At 36.4% G+C, this 26,671-nt stretch overlaps 1 protein-coding gene across 6 annotated transcripts in view; it reads right to left on the bottom strand.

The window, feature by feature from the left end:
* Positions 1–26,671, bottom strand: part of SMAP1 (small ArfGAP 1) — a 167,492-nt gene that overhangs the window by 67,613 nt on the left and 73,208 nt on the right. For 3 of the 6 annotated variants that reach the window (XM_014584133.2, XM_014584130.1, XM_014584132.2), the window contains exons 3-5: positions 18,862–18,947; positions 11,589–11,664; positions 2,349–2,429 (exon numbers count right to left, since the gene is read on the bottom strand). In XM_014584133.2, the coding sequence (XP_014439619.1) occupies positions 2,349–2,429; positions 11,589–11,664; positions 18,862–18,944 (240 nt within the window). In that variant the 5' untranslated portion in view covers positions 18,945–18,947. The remainder of the gene's footprint in view (positions 1–2,348; positions 2,430–11,588; positions 11,665–18,861; positions 18,948–26,671) is intronic. The other 3 variants (XM_014584129.1, XM_014584131.1, XM_014584134.2) reach the window with 1 other exon arrangement.

Raw genomic sequence — 26,671 nt, 5'->3', positions numbered from 1 at the left:
CCTTCACCCCCCAAACTTTTTGCTTTGGCCATTCTTTCCCCCCCCCCCCACAAACCACTTCTTTACTTGGAATGGCTCCTAATCCTTATATATAATACTATTCAGAGTATAAGATGCACCCAAAGCATGCCTCTTATATTAATAGCAGCACAGTGAGTATATCTGCATCACAGTACTTATTACATTGCGCTATAAACTACTGTATCATTATCTATTTTCCTCCATCAGACTGGAAGCGTCTTAAAGATAGAGGTCATATCTTATTTGTCTTTGTAGTTCCGAAGTCTAGCTCATCATTTATCAAGGAATAGACACACATGTATACAAAGACTACCTCATCTGGCTAACCTCTCATCTCTTAACTAACACAATATGAGCAAAGAAAGAATGAGAAGTCACATTTAAAACACTGAAAGAACAAACATTTCAACCAAGAATACTATGGTCAGCAAGATTTTCCTTCAAATGGGAAGGAGAAATAAAATCAATCCCAAGTAAACAAAAAGTGGAAGAATTTAGACCAGTTCATCAAGAAATACTTGTGGGAATACTAGCTATATCAGGTAAATAAAAGGGAGATAGAAATAAGAGAACACAAAACACTAAGAAAATGGCTAACAAAATGGCAGGGATTATTCCACAAATATCAGTAATAATACTGAATGTTAATGGAATAAATTACCCAATTAAGAGATACAGATTAACTGAACAGATTAAAAAAAAAAAAAAAAAGAACAGGAGCCTCATATATGCTGCCTAAAGGAAATACATCTCACTGATAAAGACATGCATGTACCGAAAGTAAAGCACTAGAAAAAGTCATTTCATGCTAACAGAAACCAAAAGAGGGCTGCAAACCAGACTATGAAAGACAAACACTGTATATCCTTACTCAATATTTACCAAATGTCTATACTCTCTGGCAGAAATTGTAAGATTTAGACAGAGCATTGAGTAGGTCATGTGGCCAGCAAGTGGCACGGTGATTAAGGCGCTGGACTCCCACATGGCTGACTGCAGTTTGAGCACTAGACCTGGTGGCTTGCTTTCTCGCCTTCCCTCTCTTTCTCTCCTTCTCTGGTAAGCACATGTATCCTATAGCAAAATTTAAATAGTAATAAAATAAAATAAATAATTCTTAAAAAAAAAAACAGAGCAAGAGCGTGTAAGGGAGGGTGGATATGTAGGGATTAGGTAGGTAGGACATCTGTGAAGTACAGATGAAGTCAGAGGAAAAAGGAATGAAAAGGTAATCAGAATTGACAAGCACAAGAAAGAAACAAAAATCTATTTATTTCTAAAGCACAGAAGCATTGAGAAACACGTTAACAAAGGAAAATAATGCAGTAGGAAGAAAATATTGCTTTTTAAAATTTTGCACGTAAAATTTCTTAAAGGATTTCATGCAGAAGAGCATATTTTACAGACACAAGAATGTAAAGTTCTTTGTTGAAAATGATATATATGGTAGTATTTTTTATTTGATTGTCACGCACTACTTGCCTGCTTTGAAAAACTATTTTGGATGCTACGAAAATACACAATGATGGGGCCAGGAGGTGGCACGGTGCTTAAAGAATCAGACTCCCACATGGCTAACTGCCATTTTGAGTCCTGGACCATGCGGCCTGAAAATCACGCTGGGTATGTAAGTGCGCATGCATACATGCCCAAAATCCCAAGAGAAGAATGGAAGAGAAAGGACTGCAGGGTGGTCATCCACCCTGGGGAGTCATTTCTTACCTTCCCCTCTGTCTCTCTCTGGCAAGCACATGCACCCTATGGGGAAAAAAAAAAAAAAAAAAAAAAAAAAAAAGAAGAAGATATACAATGATTAAATAAGAAATAATAAAGTTTAAAGGAAATTAATTGCTTTTTAACTGATGAGATAGACCTATGGCATCAGTGAATCCAGTCATTCTAAAATTAAATATAAAGATCTTTAACTCTACCTTTGGCATAGGAAAATATTCTAGAAGTTATTACATTTGACATAATTAACACTGGAGATCACACAATATATAATAACTACTGTAGCACTCTCAAATTATGGCACATTAGGGATCAGCAGATGGAGTAATGGTTGCATCGCTGGACTCCCACGCAGTAGACCATGGTTCAAGTCCTAGACCTGATGGCTTAAACTCACATGGAGAGGAGAATGGAGGAGACAGGACTGCAGCATGGCCATCCCCCTGGGGGGCGTGATTTCTCACTTCCTGTCTTTCTGCCATGCACACACACCCTATAGAAAAAAATCTCTCCTAAAAAAAATATGGCATATTGAGAAAGGAAGTTCATTTACCATTGAACACTACGTAATGTAGCTGGCTAAAACGCTCCCATACCTCTAATTTGTTTTTCTCGGCAGCAGCTTGCAGAGAAGGAGAGGATACCAAAGGCTGAAGAGGAGCATCAGAGGAGGACATCTGTGGAGTACAGATGAAAAGTCAGAGGAAAAAGGAATGAAAAGGTAATCAGAATCGGCAAGCACAAGAAAGAAACAACAATCCATTTATTTCTAAAGCACAGAAGCATTTAGAAACATGTTAACAAAGGAAAATAATGCAGTAAGAAGAAAGTATTGCTTTTTAAAATTTTGCATGTACTATTTCTTAAAGGATTTCATGCAGAAGAGCATATGATTTAAAATGGATTTCACTAGGATATAAAATGTAAAATGAACTTAGTTAAGATCAGACCAAAAGTATGTGAAAAATAATTAACCTTCTTGGATAGTTCACTTTTAGTCAATATTATTTAAATACTAAATTCTAAAGCATGCAGACCCATGGTCCCAAGTAGTAGGGGATATGAGTTTGTTTTCACTTAAAACTTTCTAAAATGAAAAATAAGACAGCTGATACAGTAAAAGTTAATTAAAAGTTTCATCAACTGTTTAAGAAAAAAGGGCTGGGGGAAAATGGAGTGGATTAACGTAATATAACAGCTGAGCAGCCAACAGACTTATTATAAAGCAATTTATACACTTTCTTCTTTAAGATCAGCACAAAAACACTATTTCAAGTGCTGTACTTGCTGAATTATGCCAAAGCATTATAAAATGGTTATATATGCAGCAGAAGCAATTTATACATGAAAATGGGTTTCATCTAGAAGCTTTTTCACACATCTTCAGACCCAATTTTTACATGCAGAGTTGATCACTTTAATGGAAACATTATCTTCTGCTCTCTTTACTGCCAAAATATAACTAAAATACACTTATAAATACATAGTCAATCTTTGGAGCCATAAAAACTGACATCTCCGCATTGCCCTACCATTCTAATAGTGCCTATGAGAAATTTTTTAAAATAAAAGGTGCTATTACAGATAGGTCATTAAGTAATATCAAAACATTGCAAAATGACAAGTCCTTCTTCAATCTGCTTCTTATTAAGTTAGTTATAACAGTAATTCATGAACCTCAACGCAACACTATGAAGTTTAGGGTATTTTTTCCTTGCACCCTGTTGACTCTTATAATTGTGTAAACTAGCCGCTTAAGGACTACTCATGCAAATTACACAGAAATTACACAATACAAAGAAAAGTAGATTTTCCGCTAAAAAACAAGAAGTCAGAACTATGCCTTAATGGCTGGCTTAAAGCTGGCTTATCCAACTGGATACCTCCTACAGACCTTTAACTACTTACTTTACAGAGAAAGGAATCAAAAGGCATAAAATCATAAAATCAAAAAATGATCATGAATAAAAGACCTTTGCCCAGACTGACCTAAAACCCTAACATAAAAATATAAAAGCAGAGGGACCAGCAGGTGGCATGGTGGTTGGGGCGCTGGACTCTCCCACATGGCTGACCACAGTTTGATTCTCAGACCTGGTGGTTTGCTTTCTCACTTTCCCTCTCTCGCTCTCTCTGTGTTTCTCTCTGGTAAAATTAAAATAAATAAATGAATGAATAAAATTAAATAAATAATCTTTAAAAAATATATATATATATATAAAAGGGGAACAGAAGTAGGGAATTTAGTTACTTGCTTAGAAATCAGCAAGGTACAGTTAGCCCTCCATATCCACTGGTTCCATATCTCTGTATTCTACAAACTGTGGGTCAAAAATATTCAGAGAAAAAATCAGCTGTGACTGAACTGAACATGTAAAGACTTCTGTCTTGTCATTAATGCCCTAAGTAACATAACAACTATTGATATATTAGGTACTCTAAATAATCTAGAGATGATGTAAAGTATAGAAGCAGATGTGCATAGGTTATATCCAAGAATGTCATTTTACATAAGGGACTTCAGCACTACAGACTTTTATATTCACAGGGTTCCTGGAACCAATCCATTGTGGATACTGAGGGATGGTTGCTATTCACTGTAAAAGTGCTTATCTCCTTTTAAGATGACAAACTGACTTGGTCACTTTTAAAATTCAGAGTAAGAATATAAAAATAAATAGGTAATTATTAAACTTCTTAATGCAGAGAAAAGGGAAAAAAATAAAAGAAGAAGCAAAAATAGCTTAAATCCATGTTCCAGCTGTTAAAGAAAACAGAAACTTGTTCTGTAATAAAGACATTTGAAAAAGCAATGAATAGAACAGCAAGTGAGTAGATAAACCAACTATTGTATACCCAAACAATGAAATATTACTTTCCGATAAAAAAGGAATGAACTAATAGTACACACATAAACAGGGGTGAATTTCAGAAATGTGTTGAAAGAAATAAGTCAGATAAATAAAGAGTATGTAGAGTATAATACCATTCAAATAAATTATACCATTCATATAAATTTTGTAGAAAAGATAATCTACTGTGATTAAAGCAAATCACTAGTGGGATGTGCAGGTGATGTGATGGTCAAGGAGCTGGATCTCATGAGGCCAACTTCAGTTCAAGTCCTGGACCTAGTGGCTTGAAAGACATACTGGGTGTGAGTGTTTGCCCAAAATCCCAAGAGAAAAATGGAAGAGAAGGGATTGAGGCGTGGCCATCCTCCTGAAGAGGATGATTTCTCACTTTCCTTCTCTGTGGTGTGTGCATGCACTCTATGACAAAAATCTTAAAAAAAAAAAAAAAAAAAAGAAAGAAAGAAAAAAAGGCTAAAATGTGGTGGGATTAATCAAACAAAACTCTTGCCAGTGACCTAAAATCTTTTAGTTACATTCAAATATTCATTTCTTAATTACCCACTAGCTTAGAGTCATTTGTTGGCACCACCCTCCTCTTCCTTCACTAATTATCACAACAGTTTGTTATGTGCTGGGCACCTTCTAAGAATATAGCATGACTTATCCTATTTAATTTTTACAACAATATTATGAAATATGAAATGTAGATACCATGATCAGCCTTATTCTACAGAAGAGGAAATAGAAACTGTCATAGAAAGAAGCAACAAAGACAACAGCAAAAAAAGAAAAACAAACAAACCCAGAAACTCTGCTCTTTTACACTAAACCTAGCTCCCCAGTTTGCCACCTAAAGAGAGAGGGAGGGTTAGGGGAGGAAGAGAGACATGGCGAACGAGAAGCTGCTGGAGGAAATGAGCAAAGAAAGAGGCAGTTCAGCCTCATTTGGACCTGCGAGATCCGAAGCACTCATTTTACCACTGTGCTTCCTGTAGTTTATAGAAGTGGGGAAAGGGCAGACAAGATAGATTTCTGCAATGTTTCAAATTTTCCCTGCCATTTAGTGAATCAAAGAACAGCCAGGAAGAGCAGACCCATTCTGTATCACTGTGGTAGGCAGAATTCTAAGACAGTCACCAAGATTCCCAAACCTGTTGGCCTGCATGCTCTATGTGATGCCCTCCCCTGGATTGTGGATGGAACTGCGGACAAGATGGGTTTCACTTGCTTGATTATGGTGTTGCATGGCAAAGATGAATGAACCTAACACATGTGAAAGTACTTAACATACAAAATCTACTGATGATGATTAATCAAAAGGGAGATTATCTTTAATGAACCTGGCCTATTCAGGTGAGCCTTTATAAGGGGCCGAGCCCTACCTTAAAGAGGAGATTTGAAGTGTGAGAGAAACTGTACTAGTAGTCTTGAAAAAGTAAGCTGCCATATTATGAAAAGATGGGGTTATCTGGCAAGGACCTGAGGACCCTAGGAACTGGAAGAGGGCCCCAACATGGACACTTTGACTTCTTTCATAACAACTCTCAATACTTCCATCCCTCCTTTCTAAGATCTGTGCTAGCTGTCATCCTGGAGTAAAATATGGAGTGACAGATTGGCTGGTGAAGTCCCTCTGGATTACTCCTTAGTGTATTTGTTCATTCAGTCATGTAACAAACATCACTGAATATAAGCCATGCACAAAGCACTGAAATTGAAATGCTTTCTCCCAAACATTACCAACCATATACTATATCGTAAAGCAGAATGTGGTAACTGCTATAATAGAAGAATAGAAGTGCTAAGAGATGGGGCCAAAAGATGGAATGGAGGTTAAGGCACTGGATCCCACATAGCCAACTGCACAGTTCAAGACCTGATGGCTTGCAACCACACTAGGTGTGTGTGTGAGTGTGTGTGTGTGTGTTTGTGTGAGTGCATGCCCAAAATCTCAAGAGGAGTCTGGACAAGGGACTATGGCCACCCCCACCAGGATGACGGTAGGGAGACTTTTCACTTTCTCTCTCTCTCTCTCTCTCTGGGGCATGCATGTGCCCTATAGCAAAAACTAAAGTGCTATGGGGACACAGAATTTAGATAGCAGTAGTTCCTACTAGAAGAATTTTTAAAAGAGGTATATTTGAAATTATCCTTAATAGAAATGTAGGATTTCAGCAAAGAAGAAATGGGCTGATATGTAAGAAAGAAATATTGATAATGTAGGAAAGACATTCCCGTATACAGGGACATTTTCTCCCATCTGTGAAAAAGTGAGATGATAAAGGAGGAGAGTTCTAGAAAGAATTATTTGGTGTTTGGGAGTTGGTCCTTGTAAGATACCTAAGCCCAAGGGCTATGATGTGATCTAAGGCTCAGGGTTTTCTAACAAGCTCACCACTGGCAGAATACATTGGCTCTTGGCTGTAAAACTGAGGCCCCATGTTGTTACTAGCATGAAAGGTGTGGCTCAGCAAAAATGCAGCATTTCATTGTTGTTTTGACATGGTCTTTTGCTGTGTTACCCAGGCTGACCTCGAACTCACAAACCTCCTGCCTCAAATATCTGGGACTACCAGCACGTGCCACTACAACCAACTGGTAATTCAGAGGTTTTGTTTTTTTAAAGATTAAAAAGCTACTGTCTTAGAAACAGAGTCACCTTTAGGTTCTTACTAACACTCACATGAAGATTAAAAGTTACTCAAGGCATCTTTTTATTTCAGCAGACTACAACTAGTGTTCAAACTATCTCTCTTTAGGTATCCCCTTAAGTACTCTAGTATTCCTTAGGTACCTGAGATACAAGGTACTTATATTTTGCCTCGTATTATGATTTCTAAAAAAAAAAATCCTGTTCTGGAACCAGCAAACAGTTATGTCACTGGACTCACATAGTCGACCAGAGTTCAAGTCCCAGACCTAGGAGCTTAAAACTCTCACCGGGTACCTGTGCATGCATGACAAAAATCCTGAGAGGAGAACGGAAAAGAAGGGATTGCAACGTGGCCATCTCCCTGGGGAGTGTGGGGATGTCTCACTTTCTGTCTCTCTATGTCTCTCTGGCAAGAGCACACGCCCTATAGGAAAAAAATCTCTCTTAAAAAACAAACAAACAAACAAAAAACCTGTTCTTATCCCCACCATCATCAATCTCTATGAAAGCAAGAATGATGTCCTCTTTTAATACTCTAGGAAACTGCGAACATAAACATGTGATCAAAAATTATTTCAAATGAATGTTAAAGACAAAACACTGGGTATAATTCACAATAATACTCATGATTATTTGCACACTGATCACCATTAAAGAGGAAGAAATATTTTATTTATTTATTTATGTATTTGCCAGAGGCTAGGTAGACTCGCTGAAGAGAAACAGAGAGAGAAGAAAAGTGAGAAAGCACCTACCTCCTGCCGCAATCCCTTCTGCATTTCCTCCCAATTTTGGGCCTGCCCAGTACTGTACCTCTTAAGAGGGTGAGTCCAGGAATCTAACTGTGTAGTCCACCACGTGGAATCCAGATGCCCCAACCACCATGCTACCGCTGGCCCTGAAATACTTTAAACTTGCTAGTTTTTTTTTTAATCACCATGTTTGTTCTCTCTGTATAGACACACAGATGTATTCAACACATACACACATACACATACCTGCAGGCTTCATTGAATCATTTGAAAATGAGTTATACATACCATAACATTTAAGCCTTAGATATTTTATTTCACCACATCTCCTATGAATGAAGAAATTCTACTAACCAACCATATTAGTAGTTTCTCTTACTTAAGGGGAAAAACAGTCAACTCCATAACAATTGCCATCCAAACATAAACTGTTTTCCATTAATACAAAGAAATCATTTTCCAGATTGTTGCCCAGGTGAAAAAAAAAATACTGTAAGTTCAAATATAATTTTTTAAAAAAGCATTTAACACTTGATAGTTTTTAAAAAGACTGTTTAATATAAAGCAGTATATTTTTAAAATGATTTTTATTTAACTTTATTTTTTTGTTTATTTATTTATTTAAATTTGGCCAGGGAGGAAGGGAGGGGGGTGTGGGGGGAGAGAGAGAGACAGCAAGTCATGAGGCCCGGATGCGAACTGCAGCTAGCTATGTGGGAGTCCAGAGCCCTTAAACATCACACCACCTGCTGGCCTCTAAAGCAGTATGTTTTTAAAAATACACTAAAGTGATTTCTTGTTATGACTTATGAAAATACATCCTTGTACTTTATAAAGTTAGTCCTTTTTCCCCCAATAATGTTTAAAGCAGACTCAATTTTATGGACATCATAAATACCATTCTCAATATTGTCAATTTTTATCAATCATTCAACAAATTTCCTCTCTTACATCTAATGCAAATGCAACTCAAACTCTACCTTCAGGGGTATCTTTGTTCCAAAATATATATTCATGATACTTAAAAAAATTTTTTTTAACATTATTTTTCTCATGGTCAAAGGCAAGATATTAAAATACCTTTACTTTGTTAGGATTTGACTGAATTTTTTAGAACACTGCTCTCCACAAGTCACAAAGGAACCAGTTTGCACATAAAGTGAGATGAAAGGATTGTCTCTAAGTCACAGGACAGATGACTTCAAACACAAGGTTAACTGTTTTTTTAGCTATTAATCTGGGAATCAAAGGCCAAAAAAAAAGAGTTAAACAATAAAGGTAATTAGCTTTAAACTATTATTAACTATTGGATCATCAGAAAAGTCATGAGGCAGGGACCAGCAGATAGCATACTGGTTATGTCATTGGACTCCCACAGTCGACCATGGCTTGAGTCCCAAATCCGATGGCTTCAAACTCATGCAAAGCAGGTGTGTGTGTATGCCAAAAATCCTGAGAGGAGAATGGAGAAGGGATTGTGGAGTAGTCATCCCCCTTAGGGGGTGATGTCTCACTTTTTGTCTCTCTGTCTCTCTGGCGAGCACATGCGCCCTATAGCAAAAATCTCTCTTTAAGTAAAAAAGAAAAAAAAAAGGACCAGCAGATGGCATAATGGCTATGTCACCAGACTCCTATGTAGTCGACCACTGTTCAAGTCCCCTGCTGGCTTAAATTCACACAGGGCGCATGTGCGTGTGTACCCAAGATACTGAGAAGAGAATGGAGGAGAAGAGATTGTGGCAGGGCCACCCCCCCCCAGGTGGGGGGGGTGATTTCTTGCTTTCTGTCTGTCTCTCTCTGTCTTTCTGGTGAGCACACGCCCTATAGCGAAAACCTCTCCAACAAAAAAGAAAAAAGAAAAGTTATGATGCATTTTTTGCATAGAGACACATCATGACTTTTTCAATGACCCAACAGTGTGGGACAATTTAATCAGGGAAGAAAAAGAGCCTAAAAAGAAATAGCTAGTAATAATAACATATCTGGTTACTATAGTAAAGTCTCAACTCTTAAGAGTACCAAAATGCTTAATATTGGGTTGTTAGAAAAGTCATGATGCATTTTTGTATAGAAAAATATGTCATGACTTTTCCAGGACCCAATAACCAATTTAAAGGCAATGTCTTAATATACTCCTGGGCTATCTGTTTTACATCTCAACAGACCAACTAAGCTCTGAGGAGACAGATTTGCCTTTTTTCTTTTTTGTACACTTCCAGAATCTACTGAAATAATTTTCTCTCTCTCTTTTTTCAATGAGTATTTTATCATTGTGTAAATTTCATAAAATTAACTTAACTAAATGCCATGTAAGCAGTTTTAGACTCTTATTTAGAATATGATCCTTTTTGAAGCAGTTCTGCTTTGTAAGAGTTGAGTATTACGTGACCCAAAAAACAAAATCCATTATTCTCATATTTATTTGTTTTTAAGATTAGTTCATTTAATTAACTCACATATAATTACTTGTCTTCTGGTTTGTTCAAAGAGTAAGTCAGACATCTGCCCCAATTATGTCTGTCAAAGTAACTGGCCATAAAAACTCCAGCACCACATTCATCTGAAGGACACTCCCAACAAAGGCGACTAATGTTGCCATTCGCATCCACCTTGTTTTAGGACAGCCAGCTTAACCTTTCTATTAGACTTACTGTCCTTGGGAGTGGCCTAAGATTTCTTCCTTTCTTTAGCACCCACCACTATGAACTCTCAACCAGAGATGAAGAGTAGACTGAATGTTATAGTCAAAGGACACCTATGTTCCAGAAAAAAATTCCTTCCTTACCCTGAGTCTTAACCTTTACATTTTCTATTGTATCTGTATCCAATGGTTCAAACTCAAGAGTGATAGTCTTCCTAGTAAGTATTTTTCCAAAAATCTGCATGTTGGTGGTAATGCTACTATAGACGGCAGATCAGAAAAAAAAGACTTTATTCAAATATTTTTAAAAGATGCAGCTACATACTGGGTATTCATATTTTTTAGAATTTTAGAATATTTGCATAATAAAGTATCTTGCAGATAACTCAAAATTCACTTGAGTTTCACATGTATCTTATACACACAGCTTGAAGATAACTGTATACAATATGTTTTTTTAGATTGCAGCATTTTGGCTGTGATCTAATACATGAAGTCAGATTTGAAATTTTCCACCTTTTTTTTTTTTTTAAAGAGAGATTTTTCACTATAGGGTGAATGCACTCACTGGAGAGACAGAGAGACAGAAAGCCAGAAATCACCGCTCAGGGGGATGGCTATGCCATAATCCCTTCTCCTCCATTCTCCTCTTGGCATTTTGGGCATGCACCACACACAGCATAAGTTTTAAGTCTCTGAATTTGGGACACAAACCACAGTTGACTACATAGGACTCCAGTGACATAACTATTATACCCTCTGCTAATCCCAAATTGTCCACCTTTTTTATCACAGAGGTGCTCAAAATTTTTGAGTTTTGAAGCATTTCAGACTTCCATGCTCAGATTTTTACAATAAATAAACTAAGCTACATAGAATGTTAAGTTTGATCGGGCTACCCAATACCAATTGGTAAGAAAGAAAATTTTACTTACATTTGTCATAGCTATGGCATTCTTATCGTAGTATTTCTTCTTCTCATATTTATCTCTGATGAAAAACTCCACTGCTCTGAAAACAGGTAACTTAAGGAAAAGCGTGAGTTCAGTGACATGTACACTTCCCTTTATTCACTGCTCTCCACAAAGCCTTCACTCTAATTTCCCTTTTTTTTCAATCTCTCACATTATTTCTGCAACTAAATTCTATAGCCTGCTTTTCCTTCTCCCAAAGAAACTCTACCTCTTTGAAAAAATTTTCCCATTCAACCAAAAAAAAACCCCACCTTTGCCCAAAAAGAAAAGTAACTGAAGCTGGCAAGTGGCATAGTGGTTAAGGCACAGGACTCCCAAATGGCTGATCACAGTTCAAGTCCTGGATCAAGTGGCTTGAAATTCATGCCCTGGTGCGTGTACATATGTGCCCAAAGTCTTGAAAGGAGGATGAAGGAGAAGGGACTGCAACGTGGCCATCCCCCTGGGGAGTGATTTCTTCTTTCTGTCTTTATATCTCTGTCTCTCCAATGAGTACATGCACCCTCTAGCAAAACTCTCTCTCTAAAAAAAAAAAAAAAAAAAAAAGTAATCAACCACAACTCTTAATTCCCCTACCACTACCATCAAATTCTAAATCTGACTCCTGTTTATTTTGGGGTTTCCTTATAGACAGTGTGTGCTATAGGTTATAGTTACTTTGTTTCCTTTTACTACCTCCCACAACCCAGTAATGTATATATAACTATTTTTACATCAGAGTTAAATCAGCAACTTAAAAAGATTATGCAATTTTGATTCCAATACCTATGTTCTTTTCTACTACACGTGTTTTCTCTAGGTGTATTATATTGGATTCCTGTGTCTTACAAGAATAGTGGCCGTATTTTTCCTTGCAAAACTGAGTAATGAAGAAGTTGGGAAGCTAAAACAAAGATTTGTGCTGTTTAGTTTTCTGAAGTTCATGTACTAGCCTTATTTGTTGATAGAGTAACCTACTTACAGTGGAATGAATATTTAGTGTTATGTGACATAGACTTCTTTTTCCACCCACTGACTCATCACAGTCCACTAAAATGGAAATTTGTCTGTCTGGAAGTGTGTTCTTAACCTTATAAGTGCCATGAACCCTGCTAGTAGTCAGATAAGACCTATGAACTCCTTTCTGTGATAATTATTTTTCAAATTTACAAAATAAAACACATAAAAGTACATAGGAAACTAACTGTACTGAAATACAATCTCTCTGTGGCTCCCTTGGTTCCGATATTCTTCTATTCAAAGGAAAAGTTACCTGAGCAGTAAAATAATGTATTTTTAGTCAATAATTAGTCATTATAAGTTAATAGAGTCTTTCAAATTGACAGCTGACACAACAAGTAACAGAAAAGGCTGACAAATCATTTTTAGTAGATACTGAAGAACTCAGATATCATAAAAGTGCTCAAAGGGGGCCAGAATAGCAAGTAGGTTTTTCTGAGTATTGTTCAAAGTATACTACATATTAAAATTTGAAAAGATTCCACCATCCCCACTTATGAAATGTTTATGACTAAGAAAATATCATTGCTCATGGCCATAAAATTACTGTTAGAGCGAAAACTCATTAATATTTAAAATATAGAATATAAAATAATTTAGCCCAATAGTAAAATTAAAAAAAAAAAAGAAAACTATGATGGTTTTACAAATAGTGAATTTAAAAAATATAAACATTTTAAGTATATAGTCTTCTGGAGTTAAGAACAATAATAAGATCTGGTGAAATATGTTGCTCTGAGTTTTTAGAAATAACTGATATCAGTGAAATCTTAATTTATACTTATAATATCTTATAAAAATAATTTAAATACAGTTAAGAATCTGGTTTCTGCTTATGCCAGAAACCCTTTCAGAAATTACCTTAAGAAGTAAGTAAGTTTGGGGACCAGCAGTTAGCATAATGGTTTTGTCACTGGACTCTCATGTGGTCGACCATGGTTTGAGTCCCGGACCTGGTGGCTTAAACTCACGCCGGGCGTGTGTGCATGTGTGCCCAAGATCCTGAGAGGAGAATGGAGGAGAAGGGATTGCGGTATGGCCATACCCCCTGGGGGGGGATTTCTCATTTTCTGTCTCTCTCTGTTTTTCCGGTGAGTGCACACGTCCTATAGCAAAAACCTCTCAAAAAAAAAAAAGTTAGTAAGTTTTAAAATTTTATTAGACCAAAGTTGATCTGTTTATACATATTGTTTTAAAATAAAGCATTAGGGCACGAGAACTTACTAGAATCTTCCTAATTATTAACATAAAACATTACCACCATTAAATTTAAAATTCACTTTGAGGTGTGCTTTGCCATGACAGTCACCCAAGGAAGGACTGTGATTTACAGAACATTCTATGTCCTTGACTGTTCTCAGTTCCTACATACCACTTAGGGCAAGAATGTCTTACACAGTTCTTATATATTTTTGTATGAAGGTCCGAATGCAATCCAATTCTTCATTGCTAGTTCACCTTAAAGAAAAAAATTATTTATTACAAGGGTCGGCAAACTTTTCTTTTCCTTTTTATTTTTTTGAGAGGTTTTAGCTATAGGGCATGTGCACTTGCCAGAAGGGCAGAGAGAGACAGAGAGACAGAAAGCGAGAAATCAACCCCCGGGGGAATGGCCACACCACAAACCCTTCTCCTCCATTCTCCTCTTGGGATCTTGGGCATGCACATGCGCCCACCATTAGTTTAAGACACTGGGTCTAGGACTCAAACTGTGGTTGACTACATGGGAGTCCAGCAATATAGCCATTACACTATCTGCTGGTCCTGGCAAACTTTTTCTTAAAGGGCCAGATAGTAAATATTTTAAGCTTTGCAGAACAGTTAGTTGATCAATTTCAACCACTGTCTTTGTAGCTCCAAAGTGGCCACAGAAAATTCATAAATGAATGGAATGGCAGCATTCCAAGACATTTATATATATTTATAAATGTATAAATAAAACTTTATAAGTAGATAATATAAATACAAACTTTTTCAGAATAACACACACACACACACACACAGCACTTGGAACAGTATATAATAAATAGTAAGCACTCAATAAATGAATTGGGTTTTCATTTTTAATGTAACTTCATGCCTCAGTTTTGTCACTTTTAAAATGAGATAAGAAAGTCATCGTCTCGCAGTATTAATGAAGGAGTTAAATAAGTTAGTGTATGTAAAAAACAATGCATGGCACATAAAAGTGAATGCTATTTAAATTTTGGCTCTTGTTATGAATAAAGGTATTTTAATAAATAAACCTTTTTTTAAAAATTGGTTCCATGGCAGGGGTAGGAATTAGTTAACAGCTATCATGTTAAATCTTAGAGGAAATGAGAAACATAAAAAACATTTAAAAATGAATTTGGAGATCAGGAAATATTTATCTTCATTTTCCAGTTTCTAGATGTCAAGACCTAAGAACTTAGTTATACCACTGAAGCTAAAATATTAATACAACCAAAAAACTTAGAAATAGGATAATATATCTTCAGGGGATCAAACTTAAGAAAGAAGCTGAAAGGAGGATGTCTTGTGGTATACTGTGCCACCATAGGTTATGTACTTGTCCATAGGTATCAAGTGACACCACGCTAGAATAACGTAATTGTCTTCACACAAAAAGCATACATAAGGTAAGCACCAGGAAGCGATAACACATCATGATATCTTAAAATCCAGTGAAATACTTTCACGTACTCTGAATAATACTGTGGGTATAAAATAAAGTGCAGATTTATAAACAAAATATTTTCTCTTAGGTGACTGTGAATGCTTTGTGTAGTGAGGGTAGAACAACTGCAGGAAGGAGACAAGATGGAGAAAGGGGATTCCAGAGACTCACACAGACTGAGAATGGGAATTCTCCACACTAGAGACTGGACTGGAGAACTGGGCCAAGTGTGAGTAGCTGCAAACCAGGTAAGTCTTTAAGTGAGGAATGGCTGTAATAACAATTCAACTTTAAGAGGCTGACTTGGGGTTTAGTAAATAAACAACATCAGCATATCCCAGTCTTTCCCATGTCTGTATTTGCAAAGCATTCAGTTTACTACCTCTAGTTTTCCGTGTCTCCCAAACTAGCAATCGGTACTAAACATGCCCAGAAAAAATATAACATTACTACAAGCTTTACCTTCCAACATGTATCAGTATTTTAAGATTTTTTTCCTTCCTTTAAAGGTATCATTTGAAAGACACTTAAATTAATATCTTTTCCCAAAGAACAAATCTTCCACTTCCAGACACATACTATTGACAGCAGTAAAACTTGGAAAAGCTCAAAGGACGAGAATTGCTGATTAGCTTTGGTGCACAACAGATCTCATGGAACTGAAGTAATTAAAGTTTTTAGATAAGATAAAATATCCTAATAATGAAAAGCTTAATGTAAAGCATTATCATTTGTCCCGCACTAGCACATGCAGCCTATAATTAACCACATCCCACTTGAGAAATTATGCTTTCACAGCAGCTTTTGCATAACTTTTGTAAATTGTAAAGCTTTTAAAAAGTGACAAATCTTGTTAAGAAAGCAATGAGGTCCCACATTATGAGTTTAACTCAGTTTGGTTCCACTTGCCTCTAGGGACGAAATGACTATGTTTAAATATACAAAGTGCAGTGATGTTCAAAGAGCGGTAAGAAAGAGGGAGGAAACGAGAAAGGGAGGGATGGAGAGAGGAAGGAAGGTAACTGGTTTTCTTACTACCCTCCCTGATAAAACCTCCGAAACAGTGTTTCATAATTAAAAGAAGAAATGATAAAAGTGCTATTGTAATAACCAAGGTAATTTTTTGACTATAGTATTACATTAAATATGGGGGCTAGCCTCAAGATCCAAGAATTGTGATCTTATATCTTAATATTAGTTAGTAGTCATCTTCTCAAATATACTGGGTTGTCAGAAAAGTCATGACATGTTTTTTCTAGGTTTTTCTATGCAAAAAATTCATCATGACTTTTCCAACAACCCAATTTAGACAAAGTCTCTCTTTAAAGAATTTCCAACAGGCATTAAATCATCTTTTTGTGAACAATAAAAGACCAACATCTCTATAAATATTACCATAATGCATAAATGCTATGGAAAAAGTATTATTTAATTTGAAAAATCAAATAAGTATGCAAGAGCTAATAACAGCAAACATATCCATAATTCAAAAGCCTAACAGGAATTATATCAGGCACTGTAGACCTGAAAAATAATCAGATTTAGACCTTAAGATAAAGTTTCAATGAGCACCAAACTATAATATCTACTAGGCCACTGGGAAAGGCATGATGGGTTTTTCTATGCAAAAATGTGTCATGACTTTTCTGATGACCAATATTTTTATTTCATTTGCCAGAGGGTACATTTCCTTGCTAGAGAGAAAGAAAGAAAAAGTGAGAAAGCAACCCGCCCCCATAGGGGATGGTCACACTGCAATCTCTTCTCCATTTATCATTCCTTTTGAGATCTTGGGCATGCATGCATACATACCCGGTGTGCTTTCCAAGATCCAGCTGAGGGACTTGAATCATGCGGTCAATCATATGGGATTCTGTTGCCTTAAGCAACACCACTGGTTGGCCCAATACTATCTATGTTTAATGGCCATCAAAACTCAAGTGTGGCAACTTATTTTTTTTTTCCCACACTGCAATCATTAAATAATATTTAAGTGCTCTTACATGGATAAAAATCTGGCAGCTTTGGGAGGTTCTTTAAAAGTTCTTTGAGTATCCTCCCACCCAAAAAAGAAAATATTATCCTCTATCTGGTTGAGTTATTTTGAGATTAGAAAACATACTGTATATACAATGCTAATCTCAATACTTGTTATACTATATTAATAGTTAACATATAATTAATCTTTAAAAAAACATTTTATTTTCAAAACTACAAATGTTACCAATAGGCAAAATCTAAAAACCTACAATCAATTAGATAATCTTATTTACAAAGCAGCACAATTTTGAGGAGCTGGTTTCTCAAACTTCAAAGTGAATTTCAGAAATCCTATAGAGGCGTGGTACCAGCAGGTAGCTTGATGGTTGAGGTACTAGACTCACATATGGCAGACTGCAGTTCAAGTCTGGGGTCTGGCGGCGTGCTTTCTCACTTTCCTCTTTCTCTCTCTGGTGAGTGCATGTACTCTAAAGCAAATTAAAATAATAATAAAATGGTAATGATAATAAAATAAAATTTTTAAAGAAAGAAATCCTATAGAGGAGACCAGTATGGTTAAGACGTTGTACTTCCCCATTGCTGAATGTGGTTTGAGTCTGGTGGCTTGCTTTCTCACTTTCTCTCCCTCTCTCTCTGTCTCTCTCTAGTGAGAGCATGTGACCTATAGCAAATTTTAAAACTTATTGAAGTTAAATAAATAATTCTTAAAAAAAAGATGCAGAAAATACATTAGAGATCACATATGGCATGCAAAGATTAAAATATAAAAAGAAATAAAAAGAAGTCCTATATAGTTAAATGATTTTACATTTAATAAATGTGAAACACATCCTGACTAAAATCCCTGGGGGAAAAATATTCAATTTATATTCATAAAAGCAGATCTGTAAAGCAAACAGTTGTGTAACCTGTGACAAATAAGAAATGTCAGTAGTAAATATTAGCATAAATAATTCAGTACTTAAAACCAAATATATAATTTGTCTTTTAAATGTATAAATACCAAACAGCTACATATAAATATAATTGCTATTTAAAGGAAATCAGAGAATATCTCCATAGAAGTGATTTTATTAAACATTTATTTATTTATTCATTTGTTGTAATTTTCAAGTCACAGGGTCTGGGACTCAAACTGCACTCAGTCATGTGGGAATCCAGTGCCTTAAGAACCCCTAACATCTGCTGGCCCTAGAAGTGATTCTTTTAATAGAATGCTTAAAAATCAAATCTCTAAATAATGATCTAAAATAATAAACAATATATATCCTCCAACCAAGAGATGAAGATCAATCAAGAAGAAATTAGTTATAACATTTTATACACAGTAACGATTACATAAAAATAGTGTATATCATATATTAACAAATTCCTATTCAAAACCTATTATGCAGAAAATGATAATTTAATAAAATGTACTATACACAAAGCACAGCTCAGGGCACGTCAACTTCTATCTTTAAAAAACAATAATGTGATAAAGTTCATATCTTCCTAAATGCTAATAGATAAAATATGAGTTGTAAAAATGAGTTAGTTCTTTTAACCCCATAATAAAGAAGTTTGAAAGGATACTGATCTGTCTGTGGCCTTCGAAAGTTCTCTGGAAGATTGGCTTCATAGAGTAGTCTTGCTTTAGTGTTTCCCATATCTTGCATGCACTAGAATTAAAAAAAAAAAAAAATCAAGAAATTTCATTACTTACATGAATACTAGAAAGTAATTCCTATACACATATATGTGTGTGTACACACACACATATTTATAAAAGCCAAGTAATACTTGTTATTTCCAATATATATATATTATTTTCCTTAGAAAAGTAATTTAAATTACAACTATGAAATTAATTACTCAAGTCAGAAAAAGAAATATATTTTTTATCCTTCACATTCATCAACATTTTGTGGATCAACTGTTTTCTAAATGTCTTTTGCTATGAAAACAATACCACTTTTATCGTCATTACTTCCTATATGTGAATTCCCTGGTAGCTTGACACAGTTTTACTATTTTTTTTAAATATACCACTTGAACAATGCCACCAGTTACAGCTAACAACTCAAGGTCAAATTTTCTTTTGGGCTTCAGAATACTCTGGGACTCCCACGATTTATAATCAAGATCACAATGGAGGCCAGGTTAAAGGAAAATTGGGCTAATCTAGAACTCTATAGAGTTCTAGAGATTATTAACCCTTTTGCAATTTGGCTGAAAGTTTTCTCCATTTAAAAAAATAAAAATTGTGCCTAATGACCAAAGTTTATATACAAGTTCAGTTGTTCATAGAACAATCGCCCTAAAATCTATAAACTCCAAAAGTAAAAATCACTGCCAAGGAGACACAAAACAATTTGATAATCATTTCAACCAGTTTTAGCAACATCTGTGAGTAATTACTAGCTAAACAGTACTTCCTTGCTTTCACTCTATAGAAAGTAAATGTAAGATTTATAAGTAAAACATTTTACATAGAGATTGAGCTCCTTAAAATGCCTTTATTAGTAAAGAGATCACCGCTTCATAATTTCTTTTTTTCCTGATTCCCCCAAAATATACACCTGTAAGAAGACAGTCCAGGTTTAACAGATTACCCTATGTCAACTGTGAATTGCAGTCCTTAAGTGTACACAGAACTACTGTCTTTCAGATAAAAATAGGGGTATTCTTGTATTTGGGAGTGACTTTTCTCCCAATAGAGAGTTTTAAGGTACACAAATTCCTCGGGACCAGCAGATGGCGTGACGGTTATGCTGCTGGACTCTCACGTAGTAGATCGTGGTTCGAGTCCCAGACCCAGTGGCTTCAAACTCACACCAGGCATGTGTGGATGTCCATCCAAAATCCTGAGAGGAGAATGGAGAAAGATTGTGGCATGGCCATCCCCTCTGGGAGGTGATTTCTCGCTTTCTGTCTCTCTGGTGAGTACACGCACTCTATAGCAAAAATCTCTCAAAAAAAATCTTTCTCACAAAATTCCAATATACACTTACTTCTGAGTATTTATTCCACCTCACCTCAATATAAGTACTTCCTCAGAGTAAACTAGATTTCCAAGTTATTCCTCTAAAGATACTGAGAAAGTAATAAGTAAGTAAAAAGGATAAAAAAAAAAAAAAAGAAATTAAGGGTATCTATCATTTAGCCCAACGGATTAATAATAACTGGGACAAAATAAACCTGAGTTTTAAAACTGTGTGAGATAGGTGCCATGGTGGTTAAGGTGCTGGATTCCCACATGGCCAACCACAATTCGAGTCCTGGGCCTGGTGGTTGGAAAATCATGCCAGGCACACATGTGCCTGTGTGCCCAAAATCCCTACAGGAAAATGGAGAAGGAATTACAGAGTGGTAAATCCCAACCCCTCACCCCCCACCCCCACCCAGAGGATGATTTCTTAACTTTCTCTCTTTCTGTCTCTGTCTTTCTCTGGCGAGTACATGTGCCCTATTGAAAAGTGCTTTAAAAAAAAAAATTGTGTACTATTAAAAAAGAAAATGCTGCATAAAGGTAAAATGAGAATAGGTCATGGGGCCCTATTACATCATTGTATAAAACAACCTGAAATTAAGATGTGTAGATCTAGTATGTGGTTCTGTGTGTGGGGAAAAGAAATTTAAAAACTCAGTATAGCTCACCCTTCCTGAAAAGAGAAAATATGTCATCTCAAGCACTGAAATTGTGTTGCACAGTAACAGTGAGGATTTGGAAGTAGAGAGAATCAACATTTTACGTGTGTGTGTGTGTGTGTGTGTGTGTGTGTACATATTTTTTTAAAGAGATTTTTGCTACAGTGCATGTACATTTGCTGGAAAGACAGAGATACAGAAAGCAAGAAATAACCTCCCTCCCCCAGGGGATGGTCATGCCACAATCCCTTCTCCTTCATTCTCCTCTCTCAGGAGTTTGGGCACAGTTTTAAGCCATCTGGTCTGGGACTTGAACTGTGGTCGACTATGTGGGAGTCTAGCGATGTAACCATTATGCTATCTGCTGGTCCCATCAACTAATATATTAATAAAGAGAGCAAACATCTGGATAAAACTAGACCAAGAAAAAGGTGCTTCTTATTTTTACAATATCTATAATAATAAGGCACTGAAACTGTGAAAGGAAGAAAATTTTAAGAGTTTCTATCAAGCAAGAGTATACATGGAAATTTTGACAGAAAAGTTACTAAGATTAAAAACAGTCTCTATTATACATAGCATATTTCATCAGTCCTGTTACATTTTTTCATATTTTAACATCTTAGAGATAGGAATTCATCTTATAATTTGTGGTGTCTTATAACTGAAAGTTTTCTTATTAGTCCATAAAAGGGATATACTTAAGACCAGCAGCAATATTTATATTCAATAGGTATGATCGTACATTCTTATCTAATTTAGGTCATTAATATCTTATCCTGGAAAAATAAAAAATAATTGGGAACAAGGCTTATATGCACATTATACCAAATCATTTAACACTGTTCTAGTGATGTTACCCATCATAATTAGACATCAGGAAAAACAAGACATAAAATACTGACAAGGAAAGATAATGTGAAATAATGAGCCATTTCTACAGGAGACCACTGTCAAAAAATAACTGGGTACAGACAGGTGCACATGTGTGCATCCACTGAGATTAAGGAAACCAAAGATTCAGCGACACAGCTGGTGTATTATAGAAAGATCGATTGTGAGAAGAAAGAAGATACTGGTAAGTTTAGAAGAGAAAAGGAAGAAGAGAGAGGTTAGCATTGGGGGGATTGGAGATGCAAAGTAAGCAATTTCAAGATAAGAGTTAAGACAAAGGGGAAAAATAACAGGAGGTGGCATTTTGGAGAGGTGATAAGGAACATGCAACGAACTAGCTGTCCTCAAGATTTCAAGATACTGTAAGTAAGAACCCTACAGAACACTTAGGAAAATGTATTTTTCTGGTCCTAAATAGCAAACTGCCTGTTAGTAGCAGAAACAATGTTAAGAGTCACAGAGGGACAAGCATTAGCCTCAACACTTTATACATACACTTGCAATTTTAAATTTTAAAACTACTTTGAAACAGGAATTACTACCCAGATTTTACAGAAAGTACTGAATCTGCAACACATTAAATAATATGCCATTAAATAATGGTCCAGTCTCCATGACACGAGTCTTGACTGGACCAATACTAGCCATTGATAGATAATTTCATCCAATGGAAGTGGACTATGTCCCGCAGGGCTTACAAACAAGAGGTTCTGCTTTAGAAACTTAGTTTTCACTTTACAGATGAGCAAACTGAGACACAAAGAGGTGACAGGATTTTTCTGCTAGGTAATGCAATAAATCAATGACACAGCTGAGACTAGGATACATTTCACTCTCTCTTAATCCTCACCACCACTGTGTATAAGCTAGTCAAAATAAGTACCCAGGAAATTTCACAAGATTGAAGCATTCTGTAAGTGTTGCCTCTCTTATTATAATATCATTCTTGTTATTAAAGCACTGTTCCTTTTCTTTTGAAAATGCATTAGAAAATGCACTGACATAAAGGAGAACTGCAGTTGTAATTAATGATTCAATTAGGACTGGTTACCAAAAAAAGGCAAAAAAATTGGATGATAATTTTTCTTCTAAAAGAAAAAAACATTTTCTAAAAAATCTGTTGTAGGGTGTGTGCACGAGGGAGAGAGAGAGGAAGCACCCTCCTGGAGAGACGGTTATGCCATGATTTCGCCTCCTCTGTTCTCATGGGATTTGAGACACACAAGCACATGAGACTGACATGTTTTTCAAGCCACCAGACTGGGACTTAAACCATGCAGTTGGCCATGTGAGATTCAGCTGCCTTAACCACCATACCACTGGCTGGTCCAAACACTACTTGTAACCCATAGGAGATTCAAGTTATGGGCACTGAACTAGAATCATTACGCGTATCTTAACTTCTACTTTAGTTCCTGAGAACAAGCCAGACCTCAGTATCATGCACCATTCTAAAAAATTTAAATTTTATAAACCTGTTTTCATATCTCCAGTAAGAGGAATACTTGTATGGTTATTAAATAAACTATTAAGAATACAAAGATTGGGGAACCAACAGTTAGCATAATGGCTATGTCGCTGGACTCCCACGTAGTCGACCGTGGTTCGAGTCCCGGACCCAGTGGCTTAAAACTCATGCCGGGGGACCAGCAGTTAGCATAATGGCTATGTCACTGGACACCCACGTAGTCGACCGCGGTTCGCGTCCCGGACCCAGTGGCTTGAGACTCACGCCGGTGTGTGTGCATGTGTGCCCAAGATCCCGAGAGGAGAATGGAGGAGAAGGGATTGTGGCGTGGCCATCCCCCCTGGGGGGTGATTTCTCACTTTCTATCTCTCTGTCTCTGTCTGTCTGGCGAGAGCACGCGCCCTATAGCAAAATTAAAACTCACGCCGGGTGCATATGCATGCGTGCCCAAGATCCTGAGAAGAGAATGGAGGAGAAGGGACTGCGGTGTGGCCGTCCCCCCTGGGGGGGTGATTTCTTGCTTTCTGTCTCTCTGTCTCTCTCTGTCTGGTGAGCGCACGCACCCTATGGCAAAAATCTCTCCAGAAAAAAGAAAAAAAAAAGAATGCAAAGATTGGAACCAGCTAATGGTGCGATGGTTACGTCACCAGACTCCCACGTACCCCACTGCGGTTCAGGTCCCAGATCTGGTGTCTTAAAATTCACGCTGGGCACATGTGCATGTGAGCCTAAGATCCCAGAAGGAGAAAAAAGGAGGGGTTGCGGCGGCATGGTCATCCCACCCACCTGGGGTGGGAGGATGGATGTCTTGTTTTCTGTCTCTCTCGCAAGCACACAGGCCCTATAGCAAAACTCCCTTTAAAAAAAAAAAAAATAAAGAATACAAAGAACTTAGTAATTTTTAAAAATTGTTTGGCTTTACAAAAGTCTCATCAGGACCATCAGTTGGCATGATGGTTATGTCACTGGATTCCCATGAAGTCAACTGCAGTTTGAGTCCCATACCCGGCCAGTTATGCTGGACACATGTGTATGCATGCCCAAAATCCTGAGAAGAGACTAGAAGAGAAGGAATTGCTGCATGGCCATCCCCCTACCAGGGGGGTAGAGAACAACCAGGCTACAGACCCTTCTCCATTCTCCTCCTGGGATCCTAGGCAGGCACACACATGTGACCAGCCTGAATTTCAAGCCACCATGTCCAGGATTCAAACTGTTGTTGCCCATGTAGGAGTCCAACAACGTAATCACTATGCCATATGCTGGTCCCACATTCATTTTTACTTTAAGAAAAATATACTAATATATTGAGAAATAAGTCAACAATATATCTTGGTGCTACAATAAATACTAGTTAAATAAAATATATTTATAAATTAATTTTATTTACTTTTCCCATTAAACTCAGTCCATTCTCATTTTGCACATCACATGTAACTAGAAAGATGAAGTCTGTACTGTAATTTTTTCATTGATCCATCTTGATCCAAAATTACCACCACTATAATCATGAAAGAGATGGAATTGGTATAATAAACCACACTTAAGAATCTTAAAACTTATCATTACAAATATTTTGCCTTCATCAATTCATAATCTATGTGCTTTTGGTTTCTCTACACTAACCCAGAACATAGAAATACACTAGCCCAAAGATGGTGTATCATGTATCACTTGAGATTTAATATAAAAAAAAACTACACATCGAGCATACGTAATCTCAAAATCCAAAATTCAAAATGCCCTAAATCTGAAATTTTACAAGCACCAACACGATGCCACAAGTAGAAAATTCCACATTTGCCCTCGTGATGAGCTGCAAACACTGCAAAACAAAAATATTGCTTAAAATTATCTTCAGACTATGCATATAAAGTGTGCATGAAATGTACATGAAACATTCTGAAATCCAAAACAATCTGAAACACTACTGGTTCTAGGCATTTCAGATATGGGACCTTCATCCTGTATTTGAACTAAATTGTTGAAAATCATCTATATCCTAAAATACTGTCATCACAATCTAACATATGTAAAGTATCTTTTTTCTTTTGCCTTTTGCCTTTTTTCTTTCATTTCCAGAGGACATGTACACTTGCTGGAGACAGAGAAAGAGAGTGAAGGAAAATGAGAAAGCACCCGTCACAGATTTGGTCACACCACAATCCCTTCTCCATTTCTCCTGCCAGGATTTTTGAGCATATATGCACACATGCACAGCATGTTTTTCAAGCCTCCAGGTCCAGGAACTCAAACCTTGCAATCAGCCATGTGAGACCCTGTCGCCTTAACCACCATGCTATAGGCTGACCTGCATTTCTATTTTTGAAGCTTCCTAAGTATAAAACGTTCTACCCAACCCCAACTTTAGCACTAAAACCAAAACCTATGTTCTAAAACAGTTCTAAATGGTTAATGTTCTACAGAGACTGAAATGAATTTAGGTTGTGAATTAAAGTTTTTGTTGTTGTTGTTGTTATTGTTTAAATTATTTCTTTGCCATGATTTTTCAATCCACCCAGTCTGGGACTTGAACCGTGGCTGATCAAGTGGGATTCCAGTGCCTTAACCATAACATCACTTGATGATCCCATGAATTAAAGTTTTAATTGGCACTTGCCATATTTGTCTAATTTAATAATCTAAAATCACATTTTAAAAACTAAAAAAAAACCTAACAAATGTAAGAAAAAGTAGGAAAAGATAAAAAGAAAATAGGCAGAATCAGTAAATAGGCAAGCAAATGTAAAAAGAAATTTTATTTATTTTTATACAACAGTACAGGATGTATACAAAAAAAAAAATCACTGTTTTACGACAATGAGGCACCCATCTCTAGTGACAAAATAGTAATTAAGCAGCACACAAAGCAGTTTTACTGCAAACAGAGCCATGAGATAAAAGTGTGAAGAAAAGAGGAACAGGAACAGACAGAAAGGAAATATGGCCAAGTTTAAATCATTGTCACTATCAGGAAATAATCATTAAACATAATAAAAGGCAAAATAAACAACAGGTAAGTTGAAATTCCAAGTTAATGATTCAATCCCCTGAGAATAAAACTTGTAGAATATCTTGTTTTAATTTTCCAAAATCTTAGAAAACAATACTCTCTGAATATTACTTCAGGGTATGGTTTCTGTTTGTCATAGTCCAACCAAAGCCAAAGACAGTCCATCCCAGCCTCAACAGCTATGTGCATCTCCCCTTTTTCGGAGAACCTTCCTCCTCTGCAAAGTTTCCTGCACTTGTTCCTCAGATGCCAACAAGTGCCAGGTCAACAGCCATTCAGAGTAAATCATACTACTGTTATATCAGGAAGCTATCTACATAGTGTTCACAATGTGTGCATGTGCCTGCCATTGACTAGCTTGGGGATTTACTGGTTGGTTT

This window comes from Tupaia chinensis, unplaced genomic scaffold (genome assembly GCF_000334495.1).
Source record: "Tupaia chinensis unplaced genomic scaffold, TupChi_1.0 Scaffold145685_1, whole genome shotgun sequence".
Classification (NCBI taxonomy): domain Eukaryota; kingdom Metazoa; phylum Chordata; class Mammalia; order Scandentia; family Tupaiidae; genus Tupaia; species Tupaia belangeri.
Note: the sequence above shows the minus strand (reverse complement) of the source record. Positions and strands in the feature narration are given on the sequence as shown.